The 14,372-nt window shown below is 36.0% G+C and overlaps 2 protein-coding genes and 1 pseudogene across 3 annotated transcripts; 2 read left to right on the forward strand and 1 right to left on the reverse strand.

The window, feature by feature from the left end:
• Window positions 1-1,987: 1,987 nt before the first annotated feature.
• On the forward strand, window positions 1,988-4,639 carry LOC137716297 (protein GRAVITROPIC IN THE LIGHT 1). The gene is made up of 2 exons (XM_068455735.2): window positions 1,988-4,120; window positions 4,269-4,639. Exon 1 carries the CDS (start codon window positions 2,757-2,759, stop codon window positions 4,080-4,082), a length of 1,326 nt encoding a protein of 441 aa, XP_068311836.2. The 5' UTR covers window positions 1,988-2,756; the 3' UTR covers window positions 4,083-4,120; window positions 4,269-4,639.
• On the reverse strand, window positions 4,533-5,336 carry LOC137716298 (transcription repressor OFP17 pseudogene; annotated as a pseudogene). The gene has a single exon (XR_015961022.1). The product of XR_015961022.1 is annotated as a transcription repressor OFP17 pseudogene (transcript).
• Window positions 5,337-9,481: 4,145 nt separating this feature from the next.
• On the forward strand, window positions 9,482-10,850 carry LOC137716244 (transcription repressor OFP4-like). Its single transcript, XM_068455668.2, has one exon. It carries the CDS (start codon window positions 9,616-9,618, stop codon window positions 10,765-10,767), a length of 1,152 nt encoding a protein of 383 aa, XP_068311769.2. The 5' UTR covers window positions 9,482-9,615; the 3' UTR covers window positions 10,768-10,850.
• The last annotated feature ends 3,522 nt before the right edge of the window (window positions 10,851-14,372 follow it).

Raw genomic sequence — 14,372 nt, forward strand, 5'->3', positions numbered from 1 at the left:
GAAGTATTTAGACATACACTCGGATTTAATGTTTCTTAGTGAACAAAACTATTTCTATCACCTCAATTATTGATCTCGTGCACGCTTAACATCGTTAAGAGACACAGATGGTCATATGCTTCGCACATAAACACGAAATCAGTTAAGATAATATCAATAACAACCCACTTTTGATACCAAGTTATCATACGTAAATCAGCAACTTCAAAAATAGTTTTTTTTTTTTGTTTTTCTCGTTTTTTTACTCACTAAAACCGAAACCAATGCCTAAAAACCTAATTCACCAAATCCAGATTCACCTTGGTAGTTTTTGTATTTTTGTCAATTTTTTTTTGGAACAAATGATATTATCTACACTAAAGGAGAATTGATGGACTTAGTCTCACAATGAGTTAACAATAATGTAATTCAAATTTGGTAGTTGTTAGTATCAGTTTAGTTCAATTCGTTAGAGTTGTGCCTTTGCATGAAGGCGTGGGTTCGAACCCTATCAGTGACTAATCTAACATCTAATCTAACAAAATCTATCGTTTGACAAAAAAAAAATTAATAAGCCAAATCACCTATATTTAGTTACTTTCTTTAACTATACAAGTTTGCAGTACAACTTTTTCATATTTGTACCAAAGTTTCTGACAGCAAACTAGCTAGTGATTTTCTAAATTCTAATTAAATCGTTGATTACAAGTGTTGAAATACAAATTATAATAGGTTTTTCTCGGAAAATATATTTTGAAGAGCATGAATATGATAGTTTGTTGTAGTAGTGAGATGAATAAAAGAAAATTAATAAAATGTACAAAAATGATTCAAATTCTTGGAGTGCCACAAAGTGATGTGTGACTTTCTGGCATCCTCAAGAATTTGAATCATTTTGCCAACAAATTATCATATTTATGTTCTTCAAAATATATTTTTCTGTGCGTGGAGCCCGACTCGTTTTCTGAGCACCTAGGAGTTTGTTTCATTTTGCGTGCGTGAAGCCGAACTCGTTTTGCATACCAAAAGCCCGTCATTTTTGCGTCCATGGAGCCCATGTCGTCTTGGCGTGCATGGAACCAACCTCGTTTTCCGTGTGCAAATGTGTAGTAAAAAGAAATTAGCGTTCATAAGAAAGATAAAGAGATTTCATTTAAGAAAAATATAGGATTTGAAGATAGGATGTCAAATGAATCCATTATTTTGTTTTAGTCAAATGATAGATTTGTTAGATTAAATGTTAAATTTGTCAAATGAATTCATCCTTCGATTAACCAATTTTTTGATCTAGAGAACTCGCACAACCAATTGCTTTTTTTAGCGATTTGTTTTGTGTGAGATCTGTTTTAAGGAACAAATAAGTTATTTTTAAACCAAACTAAAGAGTGAATAGCTTGATTTGGTATGATTGTTGCTCGTTTTTTCTTTTGAAAGGGAGAATTAAGAAAATCGTATTGATTGTAGCTTTTTAGGGTTTTTTTTCACTTCAAATGTTTAATGTGGTGTTACCATTTGATAAAAAAATTATAAAAAAATGCTAAAAAAACTTTCTTAAAATGAGATTTCTCTATGAACTTTTTAGCTCTCTATCATCTTACATTTTAACGTTAATTCGTCTCTTAACGTTTTTAGACATTGTATGACATTACGTTGATCAGTCATAACTGATTAGTGTTCCTGCACACAAAAAATTCTCTCCTGTCTCCACACACGGATCCATTCTCCAAACGACACCGTGTCGTGTTATGTACATCGTGTCTTCTTATTTCATTGTGATCACATACTCCGCACCGCGCTTTCAACGGTCAGGATTCAAGCTGGGAATCCAAAACCAGCAGTAAACTTAACAGAGCGGACCTTGGGGTGCGCGTCGACGCTGCGAGTCTCTCTGACACAGAAGTTAAAAGAAACTCGCGTGCGGTTCTCTTTTTTTTTTTTTTTACAATTAACTTTTTGGTAACAACGTGCGCTTCTTTTGGAGCTTATTTCTCTGAAAAATCCCAAATTATTAAAATCCAAAAAAAAAAACAGAAAAAGTAAAAAAATGCAGGAATTTCAAAGTGGTGGCAGGAGGAGGAGAAACAGTAGAGATTCCCGGTCTGGGTTTTTTGCACTTTTTCCCATAAATATTAATAATATTTATTAAAAAAGTCACCAAATTTTGAGCCCTCAGTCACATTTTCCAAGCAGTTTCTGAAAAATTAAATAAACTTTGTTCTCGTATGAAGTCTTAAAATATGACTTACATTGGCTTCTCCACCAAGCCCCGTTTTTCGCTGAGACTGGACATTGGAGAATGCAGAACAACGAGATAGCTCTTCCTCAAGACGCCATCGTTTAGCTGCCTCACTTGCTGGCTTGTAAGTTTCTTGTGAATCCCAAATACTGTTGTTCTTATTGTGCATGTGCCCTGCTTCTGCTGTAGAATCGCTTCTGTTGATTTCTGGCTTTTGGGTGTTGTAAAAGGGCTTTTGGTTTGTTCCTGTTGAAATTTTTGGTATCTGGGTTCCGTTTGTTTTGGGGTTTTGATCCTCAGAAGTGCTTTTGCATTTCTGCTGGCTGCTGGGGTTTTTGTTGAGTATAATATTGTGTTGGTGGGTTTCTTCTAAGCCGGGTTTCTTGGATTTGGTCTGCCCAATTTGAGAGACAAGTGATATCAAATTGGTGTTTTTTTTTTTTTTTCAATTTTGTGGAAGCAAAAGTGCTTTTAGTGAGATTGTTATTTGGATCTGCAGTATTAGTTTTTTATTAGGGTTTTTGAACCATTAAGGAAGGAAATGGAATTTACTACTGCCAAACCCCTTAAACCCTCCTCAAACATATCTGATATTGTCTCCAAGTTTGCCAAAGTTTGCAAGTTGAGATCCATTGGTGTGTTTTCGGCCGAAAACTCAGAGCAGAGCCAACAACCCAACAACCCCAAGATTAGAAATGCACATTTGGGTGAGGATAGCAGCGATGTGACGGAGGAGACGGATTGTGATGGGGTGAAAATCCATCCCCATCCCGTGGAAGTTACGAGAACAAGCGATAAGCTTGGGGATGTGGAGTTATCCAAGTTGTTTGACATTGTTTCGGCTTTGAAATTAGCTTATGTTCAGCTTCAGCAAGCTCATTTGCCCTATAACCCGAAGAAGATTGTAGCTGCAGACGAACATTTTATGACTGAGCTTGAAGCGCTCTGCAAGATGAGGAGCGCGTATAAGGAGAAGCAATGTATGAAGCTCAAGTCTGATCCCTCTCGGTTGGATATCCTGAAGAAGAAGGTTGAACTGAATGAGAAGCTACTTGACGAGTTGAAGTTTCAAATGGAAGTTAAGAACTCTGATATACTCTGCGTGCAGAAAGAGCTCGGGGATTTGGCTATGGCGAATGCGGCACTAGCTGAAAAGGTAAAGCAGGTAAGTTTGCAGAGGAAGAATGTAAGGGTGTGGAACATTGCAACATTTCAGGATGCTTTCAGAGCTGCTTCGAAATCCATTCATGATTTTGCGAAGCCATTAATTAGCTTGATGAAAGCTTCAGGCTGGGATTTGGATGTTGCAGCAAAGGCAGTGGAAGTGGAAGCTAGGTATTCGAAAAGGGCCCACAAAAAGTATGCATTTGAAGCCTACATTGCTAAGAGAATGTTTTATGGAATGTCATTGAAATCTTGCAATGTGGATGGAATCATGAGACATGATGACCCTATCGATGCCCTGATAGAGAAACCAGATTCCGACTTTGCCAGATTCTGCGGAGAAAAGTATCTGCTAGTTGTTCATCCAATGATGGAAGCTAGTTTTTTTGGGCATCTGGATAACAGGACACTTGTATTGAGCGGAAAGCATCCAAGGACTTCATTCTACCAAATATTCGCTAGAATGGCAAGGTGCGTTTGGGTGTTACGTGGCATTGCAGCTTCGATAGATTCTGAAGCAAAAATGTTCGCTGTCAAAAGAGGAAGTAAGTTCTCTGATGTCCATATGGAGTCTGTGGAGGAAGACGGGGAGGGTGCAGCTGTGTTGGGTGAACGGCAGGTGGAGTTTATGGTCATGCCCGGATTTAGAATTGGGGAAACAATTGTGAGGTCTCGGGTGTATGTTTCAAAACCAAAAATGTAACCGTCGTTTGGTAACGTTTACAGTTCACTGGCTAACTGGTAATTCAGCTGAACCTAACTTCTGTTATGAAAATGTTAATAGTTAATTTAGTCGGGAGAAATTATCAGAGTTTTCCAATCGTAGATGGAGTTTTAAATTTCCAAATTTCAAGTTTTGATATGTGCTTGTTCCTTGATTCTTTTGCAGTACATTTATGGCATGTTTGCTTGGATTGGGATTTAGAATTATTCCGGTTCCTGACTTCTCATGTGTTTTACCAACGCGGATACTGGAATTATTTCGATTCATGACTTTCCACTTGTTTGCTATCGCATACGGAATCACAAAGCATGTGGCTCCTACCATGAAATCTGCAATCCAATACCTGAAAATCAAGATCCCATTTCCGTGTTTCCTAGTTCCTCGATTCATAATTGCTCTCGTTCTAAGTAAACATGTCATTAGCGACGATTGTTTTAAAGTACGCATGTCAAGATACCATTTCCATTTCTTTCTCTCATGTTACAAAAATGTATTTATGAATTGGCATTTATATCAAAGAATTTAATTTTGCAAAATCACACTATGAACTTCCATCACTTGTAGTGGAAAACAAGTCCTTGCAAAGCTCTCCATAAAATCTCCCAACCAAATCAACGAAAACAGGGCACTTGAGGTTCTTCCAGCAATACAGAAGCTCTTCCACATCCATCAAGTCCCACACTTGCCCTTCCTCAATGATCATCTCCACCAAATAGTTCTCAAAACTCCTGCACGCATCTTGCACCTCATCGTGACCCGAAGTCGCCGCCCTTCCTCTCATAGCCTTCAAATAAGCCGGTGTGACGGGTGACGGATAATGCGTTATTCCATTCCCGTCACCCCCTTTTTCTGATAAGCTCTTGAGCGCTGCTAGTCTGTCCATTCTTTTCGGCTTCCCGGGTGAATAGAATGTCGATAGGAACGAAGTTAACCGACTCTTCTTCTTCGGACCCTTTTTATCCGGTTTAACTTGGGTGTAAGGAGATCGACGGAGATGAAGAGCTCTTATAAAGAAGGGTCTTTTGAGCTTGAATCTGAAGATTTGTAAGAAATTTCTGCATGGTTTGAGTAGCTTGGATCTCAAGGCAACTGATGCTTTCAACTTCATATCTAATGATTGCGGTAAACAGAGTGTGATTGAAGCTAGGGATAGTGCAGGATGGTGACTTTGCTACTTCTTATTGCTTTTAAGAGTTTTTATGTTGCAACAACGGTTGGTGAGAGAGGGAGAGAGAGAGAGAGAGAGAGAGAGAGAGTATTACGTAGAGATGGATGGATTAATGGGGTTCACGTATTGGAGTCAAAGTAAGTGGGATGCCATGAAAAATTTAGCATCTCCAGTGAGGTATATACGAGGTTGTGAAACATAAATATATTTTTTTTTAATTGATTGGAAAGCTTTCGAATGGATATTTTAAGTAAGGGTGCAATTTGGTAGGTTTGACGGGTTAGATGGTCAATTCAATTCTAGCCTAATCTTCACAATTTGGATTTGAGTTGAGTTCAAATTCATGTTGGTTTAGTCGAGTTCGGATTTTAAATGAGTTCGGGCTTACATGAATTTGGTTTGCTTTTGCCAAACTTATCGAGATCAATTTTATAATATCTTATTTTGCATGATTTTTCAAATTTTGAATCAAACAACGTCAATATTAGTTAAAATTTTATTTACGCATCAATATCCACACAAAAATTTGAGCAAACAACTTGGAGACCATTTACAATGATTCAACTACGCAAAGTGGAAATTAAATCAGAAGAAGCATACCAAAGTTTCAACCAAAGGAAATGTAAAAGTAATAACATCATTCATTATCTATACAAATATTGACAATAAATTTTCAACATAGTACATGCGCGAATTTGGGATAACAAAAAGTTGCTACCAAAACATCATGAACAAAGAGTTAACCTAAACAAGTTTACTATGGCGATAACTTGAGACCAATTGGTTGAACATCAAAACGTCTATCCTCTGATATGCATTTGGATCTCAGTTCATAGAATTCTGGGTTCAAGATATAAAGATAAGATGATTGAATTTCTTGTAAAATGTCAAAACTTTGAAAAACTAAACACACACAAAAAAATATTCTGGCTAACAAGAATGGGGTGCCAGTGCTAGAGGCCCAGTGTTACCATGGTCCAGTCTAGCCCAATGGGCTGAAATAACGGTCAGGTAAATTTGGACATTTCAGAACTGTTAATTTAATTGAGATGGGCTATATCTGACCTATTTTACAGGCCTATGTAACAGTAACAAACCGAATAGATAATGAAAAAAAAAGAAAAGAAACAGTAAAAAGGTTTGTCAGAAGGTGTCTCATTCTCTCCAACAAGATTATCTTCGGATTTTTTTTGTGAGGATTTTGGGAATCTGTGAATCATGTCTGTTTATCGTATATTGTACGGTCAGTTTTCATCAGGTATTGTTTGTGTCAAATTTTAAATTTTAAATTTAAAATGATTTCTGAATGTAAATTTACGATGAACGAATCCTTCCAAAATTTGGGATGAAGAGATGTGGATTCTCATTCTCGAGATCCTCACAGATTTACGATGAATGCAGATTTATGAGGAAGAGATATGGATTCTCATTCTCCAAAATTTGGGACCGTTCGTCATCCTGGTCCCGTTGTTTTCTTTTTTCTTGGTCTCTGTGGAAAAATTAAAAAAAAAATGCTCCGAAATGAACTCATTTTATGTGTATTCGTGCTGGTTAGACGTCAACCATGAAATCTATTTACTTTGATGTTTGATATGTAAGGAGTAATTTCTCTTAATAAATTCATTGTACTGTTCAATAAGAGTGTGTGAACCTTTATATTTATGTTTTTGATAACTTGTTTATGTACATCAGTCGTTAGTAGTTTAGTACATATGTTAAGCAAGTAGGAATGACTTCTTCTTCTTATAGTCTCATTTGGTGTAACCATATTCAATGTAGAAAGTAATTCTGAATAATTTTTCAATCGAGAAGACTTGACTTGAAGGAAAACTAACTTTTCCCATTTTGGGGATTATAATTCATAATGTTTATTTGTCTGTTGGCACTTGGTGTCATATCTCTGTCTTTAGTTAATGTCACTTGTCACAAAGTCTCTTTGTTCCTATTTCTTTGTCACCATCAATTGCCCAATACGCACATATCATTTTCAGCACATTTACTCTTCACACGTAGGAGTCGATATCGTGTTAATTCTTAGGCCTTTTCTTTAATGGAACTACAGGCCTTTTCTTTAACGTAACTATAGGAGTCGATATCAGATATGTGACATCGATTTTTTTACACAATTTTTGACATATACATTTTTATGGGACTCACTTTATAATGTATTTTAACGATTCGAACCGTTTATTTTTTAGATATTTCCTCAATTACAAGTTGATCACCTTGCAGTCCCTAGTGTGTTGTAGTAGTAAAGAAGGGGTTGAAGCATTAGCTTAAACGGCGCAGAAGAAATTTTAACGCTCATATGACTTAACTATGCATTGAACTTGGTCAACCGCCAGTATGCGTGCACAAATTCGTATTGTTAATCTATTGTAAGCACCTGCATAAATTGTCATAAAATAATTCATGGCACATGAGCAGTTGAACATAACATTCTTCCAACTTCTTACATACACCCAATCAAGTTTTTAATTGTATGGTTTTAATTATATAAGTCACCCACCAAGCCATTCCTCGTTGCTTCGCTCTCCAAATTTGTATTGCCTCTAACAAGTTAAAAGAGAATTAATACAATAACAATTAACAAAATACGGTATTGCCTATAAACTCGTAGCGTATCTATACATGCTTTATTATTTTACATTACGTACATAACTTAGTTACGATATTTCAGTATCATATAATTTTTTTTTTTAATTTTCTGACAGTGAAAACATTTATGCCATAACTAGTAACCAGAGGTTTTCCAGCCTCGGCCTTAAGAGCAGGTGGGCCTTGTGGAGATTAAGCACATGGAAAAGGCATGGAATATCATCATTTGTAAAGCATGGAATTATGGGAGATACGCAGCACTTGGTAGACAAATGGGTCTTCGCTGTTAGTGAAATCATCATTAGTGTTGGCTGCTTTATGCAAACAAAAGAAGTAAGATCCAGATAAGATAAAATTCATTTGATTCCTAATCTGTATTTTACACGTTATGTTTTGAGTTTGATTTCTGACGCTGGTAAATTATATATTGATAAGTAGAGGGAGGATGACTTTTGCCTCAGTAAGTCTTCCTAATTCCTAAAAAGATGAATTACCGTGGCAAAGCCACCAGTTGATATTTTCTTTTAGAAAAAAAAAATTAGAAAATTAAAAAGAAGGGGACAACAACGCATTTGGGGTATATATGTATACAGGAGCCAGAAAGCATCAAATAAATCAAGCTCTGATATTCTTCATTGTTTATGATAAAGAGTAAAACAATATCGTACCATATATTCCATGTATAAATAATATAGAAATTTGGGAATCCTTCGAGCTTAAGTTTGTACAACATAATCACAAATATTATTACTTTAAAACAACTTTAATACATAGTTTTGGTTCTTTTTAATACTTGGTTTACGTGTACCAAAAAAAAATTACTTGGTTTTCGTTATTATTGAAAAGGTCACTTGTAATTATTAAAAATATCATCTTTTTAATATCAGTTAGTTTGTGTTTGGTTTATGAAGTTGGAAACAAGAGAACAGAAACAACATCCAATAAAAAAGAAAAAGAAAAAAAAATCGAATTATAGGTTTGTAAACACGTCTTTGAGTTCGATTTTTGGCTCTAGTAAATTACACGATCGTGGCTAAGAGGAGGTTGAAATGTCTTTGGGGTCGAAACTTTTCAACCCCTAAAAGGATGAATTTATGTGACGAACCCACCAGCTGGTCTCTTTTTAAATAAAAAAGGAAATGGAGAGAAATTTTTAATTTTTAGTAAAAGGGTAATTTGGCATATTTAATGGAGCTCAATGCTTCAGTCTGCAGAAGATGAGGTAAAAATTTGGAATAGTTCGCTTGGTGTTTGCAAGAAATCACCATGCATAAACAGTGAACTAATTGGATATGCCAAGTAATACAAACAAACAAATTAACCCTAGTTAATTAGGGCTAAAACTTACCTTCAACTTGTTGTATACTCTTTTTTCATTTCCCATCTCGTGATTAAAACGGGAAGACGTAAAACTCATTGCATGAAAGTTTTTTTTTTCCTGTTTTAATATTCATTACTTGCTCCCTGTTGCTTTCTTACTAAACTTTTTATAGTACTGGACCCTGTTTTAATATTCATTACTTGCTACCTGTTGCTTTCTTACTAAACTTTTTATAGTACTGGACCCCAATTACAACCTTCTATAGACCAAAACGTTCAGCTCTTTTAACTATTTTTCCATCTTCACTTGTGCTCCGTACTCAAAACCCCCAACTCATAAGAGTGAGAGCCACACACACACTCACACAACCAAGTGAGTCAGTGAGAGAGAGAAGGAGAGGGAGGAGCTACCTGTTTCATTCTTTGATGGGGAACTACAAGTTCAGATTTTCAGACATGATCCCAAATGCCTGGTTTTACAAGCTCAAAGACATGAGAAGTACCAGAACCAAAAACCACAACACCTCTCACGACCACCATCACTCCACCAAGCAACAAAAACCAATCTCAAAAAAATTTCCACCACCCCAAAAATCCCACATTTCTCAAACAAGAAAATACTCCTACTACTTGTCCACGCAACCCAACAGAGAAAACAGGTATTATAATTCCCCAATCCACCCCAAAGCCTCAGACACACATTTTCCTGAAAACCCCAGAAGACTATCCACCAGAACATCCAAAAGAAAAGCAGTTTACAAGCCTTCTCCTAACAAATCTGTCTCAAAATCCTCATCAAATTGCAACTGTCATGCTGCGGTTAATTCGGTTTGGACTGATGATGAGAGCCACAGAACTATTCAATCTCCAGATTACTTTGGCTCTTCTAGTGAGAGTTCTAGTGAGCCTGACTTTCATGAATTAATCCCATCAGAATTTGAATGTGACCCAAAATTTGCTAACATGAAAAATGAAGGCTGTACAAGAAAAATCCATGATCAGAAGCTTGATGGGTTTGATTTTGATATGATCTCAGAGGTAGAGCTTCCTCCAATTTTGACAAAGCCAGTGAAATTTGATGAGGGAGCCAAGTTCAAGAGAAGTTCCCCAAAAGCGAAGAAAATACAAGGACAAAGGTCTCTCACTGTCAAAATTGTCAAGGAGGAAAGCATTAGGACTCAAAAGGGTAACCAAAGGAAGGTTACCCCAAATTCGGTTCGAAAGGCTTCTCTCAGTTCAACAGGCATAAGACTTAGAGGCAACTCTCCAAGACTTGGAAGCAAGAAGAAAACTCAGCCATGTGGTAGAAAGAGTGTGTCATCATCACCATCGTCGTGCTTGAAGTCGAAGAACAGGCGCCTTTCGGAGAGTTTTGCAGTTGTCAAGACCTCAGTTGATCCACAGAGAGACTTCAGGGAGTCAATGATGGAGATGATTGTGGAGAACAACATCAGGGCAGCTAAGGATTTGGAAGACCTTCTTGCTTGCTATCTCTCACTCAACTCAAATGAATATCATGATCTCATTGTCAAGGCCTTTGAGCAAATCTGGTTTGACATGGCTCACATCAAAATGTAACTTTTTTTATTTATTTATAACTTTCTTAGATTAATTGTTAAATGCCAATGCATGTATATAATCTTAAGATGATTACTTTCTGACTTCTGGGTTTCTAAGAATATAACTTTATACCACAATAAAGCTGCATGTATTGTTTGTTGAAGGAACTGGATTCACTGATTTTGAGCTAGGAAATATTTAACAAAAAATTTGAACCGGCAGCTAGCTAATCATGATTTAAACTCTATCTAAACCACAATTTAGTGTTCTTTTATCGTTTGTATGGTGTCCACTAATAGACAATAAAGAGACTAATATGCAAAAAAAAAAAAAAAAAAAGAACTAGTAACAAATTTTTAACACCATAAAGTGGATTTAAATTAAAAAAAAATGTTAATTAATCTTCTCTCTCAAACCCCTAATGCGCCGCTCCTCTCTTCCAAACCCCACCTTCAGCCGCCGGCCTTTCCTTTTGGGTGGGGTCAGTAGCAACCTCATCTCCTTTTTTTTCCCTTCTCCTTCTTCCCTAAACCCCATCTTCTTTTCTTTTTCTTTGGCCCTTGTTTTCTGGTTGTTTTTCTTTGACCTTCTCTCATTTTCCTTGAGCTTTGTCTCAATTTCTTTGAGCTTTGTCTCAAGTTTGGCAATCTTGTAGTAGATATGAGTTTCATGTTTTTTTCCTCTCCAATTTGCTATTCCTAGCCGCAAGCTTCTGCCCTTGGTTCGGCTATCTAGCTCCTCAAGTTTTTCCTCATGGACTTCAATTGGAGGCATGCTTTGGATTTCAATGGCTTCTAAAGTGCATCTCCCACTATTTTGTAGGAATATGGGGGCACTTTTTGTGCAGGTAGCTTGCCCGCCCTCATTTTCCATTCATCCGTTTAATTCGTTGGTTCTTCCAACCGCCGGCGGCGGCGGCGGCTTGGCAATTGTGGTGCGGCTATTTTGGCGGAAGCGGTTGATTCTTCTTTCCAGATCTAAGGTTTTCAGTTTAGGCTTTATTTTGAGCTCACTTTTGGGACTTGTTTCCTTTATTTTTGTAATAGATTGCAATTATACTGTGTTGTGGATTGTCTTCGAATTAGCCTCACTTTGTATTAGTATGTTTTATCTTCAATGAAATTAGTTGCTTGACCAAAAATAAAAAATTTATTACTAGTTTGATTTGTGCGTAATTGACTTTTTTTACCACAATATTGCAACACTAGAATATTAACTGTTTAAATTTAAATACAGTTTTTTTACAAACTGTAAAAGCTGAATGTGAACGTCATGAAAAATAGCACGGGGGTACAAAAGAATGGGCCTTACCATGTCAGAAGGGTAAGCACATATTCCTGTTTGAGAGTTTTGGCTTGGTTCTTGTCTGGATAATTTTGAGAAAAGATTGTTGTTCCCCCAGGTTTTGTTTCTGGAAACAAGCTCAAGTAGTCGGTATTAGATCATCAGTTGTATTAGTGTAATCCAAAGGAACGACACTGTACAAAAGTGCAGAAGTCAGATGAGAAAACTTTGCTGAAACATTAAACAATGTGATTGCCATGAAACTGTATTTGTGAAACATTAAAGAAATTGTATTTAGTAATTTTGCTGATGGTGAATAAAGCTTCTGCATGGACTCTCTTGCCATGTAACGAGTAATATGTATCATTATTCTAAATCTAATGCGGGTCAGAAAGCGCACACATCAACAACCGTACAATGAACAAACACATGAAAAACAGATAAAATGCAATAACTCTTGCCGCTCGAAGAGCAATATTTAGTATTAATATTAAGAAAAGTCCCCTAAACCTTAAATACATAGCTTATATAGAGAAAATAACCTAGAGCCATAGCAAGGAATAAAAATACAGAAGGAAAGTATTGACAGTTCTTATGTCTAATAGGTAATTATAAAAAATAACGTAGATAACCTAATATATTACAATTAAAAAATGACAGCAATTAACCGAACAATACCTATCACTCAATTAACTTGTCACGTGATAGGGAAGTCTCAAAGAAATTTTTCTGTCTTCTGGGTTTAGAAGCATCTCCTCTCCATTAGAATAAATGTTAAAAGGAAACTTAAAAGAGCCTGTATATTTGACTTGTAGATTTTGACACACAATTAAGCATGCATATACATATATTGTAGGGTTGATATAAATTCAACCTAATTTCCGTAGATTTGGGGCTACTGTGCTGTTTTCTTGATGACAGGAGATCGAGGACCATAGACTCTGCCCAAAATATAACAATTGCCATCGTTTCATACCAGATAATAGGTTAATTTTTTAGGGTATCATCAGTTTTTGGTAATATAGGACCACCAATGTTTCACCATTCAGTCTCTTGGAAATAAAGAGCTTCATAGATAAAAAGTAAAAGTATATATATTTTGTTGGTTGGCATTTTCGTTTCATTGTGTGACTTGGAAGCATATTTATAGGAAAACAAACTTTGTGACTGATGTTGTAACTAATATAGGAGTATCCCTTCCTAACATGTTTATTCGGGATCAGACCCTTTCTTCACAGGCTACACCTGCTCCTTTGTTCTAATGTAAAGATACTGGTTATTTGGGAGGTTTTTCGCTTGAACTGAATTTTTTTTTTTTTTTTGAGAAAAAAATTATATATTTATAAAAGTGAATTTCCTTTGAAGGCATGCATTGTGCATGTACACTACATAGTAGGTACAAACCAAATAGGAAAAAAGATAAACTCACACGTGGTTTTATCTATAGAAAATACTTGGCATGGCACCACATATTGACTTGGTACTTCTCTGGTTATATTGAAATGAAATCAAATTATTAACCTAGCATAACCTAAAGAGCCATTTCAGGCAAACTAGTCGACCCACATATGAAGTCATTAGGTTAAAACTTTCTCTACGAAAGACCCTAATTGCTAGGGGCGAGAAAATGACTTGTTCAAATATTAATTCTCTCTTTATCTTTCAAGTCCCGTTACAATACTATGTCAAACTGTAAGAGCTTAATGTGAAATTTAACAGTTGCAGAAATCCGTTAAATCTTTATATACAAGATTTAACTTTGGAATTTTTTACTGCTCAGTGGTATGTACCAAGAGAGAGAGAGAGAGTAGGTAATTTTACCAATTGCGAAGGTGCCACATGACAAGCAAACCTTACATGACAAGATATCGAATTTGGACACATCATAACATGCAAGAGGATCAACAAACAAAGAAGTACCAGTTTGAGGAAAATAAATCCAATTAGGACCACATAGAAAATTCAGGAAAGAAATCTAATTAAAGGTCAGTCATAATCTTCTCCGGGAATAAATCCCATGACCTCACACTTGGTCGACCGTTTTTCAAAAGTAGATACCAGTAGAAGTTCTGGTAAAGATAAACTAAAATGTTATGGGTTTGAGTAGTGAAAACAATTTTTTTGCAAAACAAAAATAAGTCTGCGTACAATAGACGTTTCCCCTTCCTCCAAACTCTCTCAAAACGAGAAACCTTATTAACTTGGGATCACCTTTTTTTAATACTAGAAGTCTAGAAGACGTTCTAAGTTCAAATTTCTCTCTCCTAATAACTTGTTGAAGAAAATGTCTTGGTTAAAATTTTCTTTCTCGTATTTTAAGAGTTCATTTAATTTATAGG

Source organism: Pyrus communis, chromosome 3 (assembly GCF_041283825.1).
Source record: "Pyrus communis isolate YQ-2024b chromosome 3, ASM4128382v1, whole genome shotgun sequence".
Lineage (NCBI taxonomy): Eukaryota > Viridiplantae > Streptophyta > Magnoliopsida > Rosales > Rosaceae > Pyrus > Pyrus communis.

What these genes read in the sequence shown, in the direction of transcription:
- LOC137716297 (XM_068455735.2), top strand. Translation starts at nt 2,757, where the DNA reads ATGGAATTTACTACTGCCAAACCCCTTAAACCCTCCTCAAACATATCT.
- LOC137716244 (XM_068455668.2), top strand. Translation starts at nt 9,616, where the DNA reads ATGGGGAACTACAAGTTCAGATTTTCAGACATGATCCCAAATGCCTGG.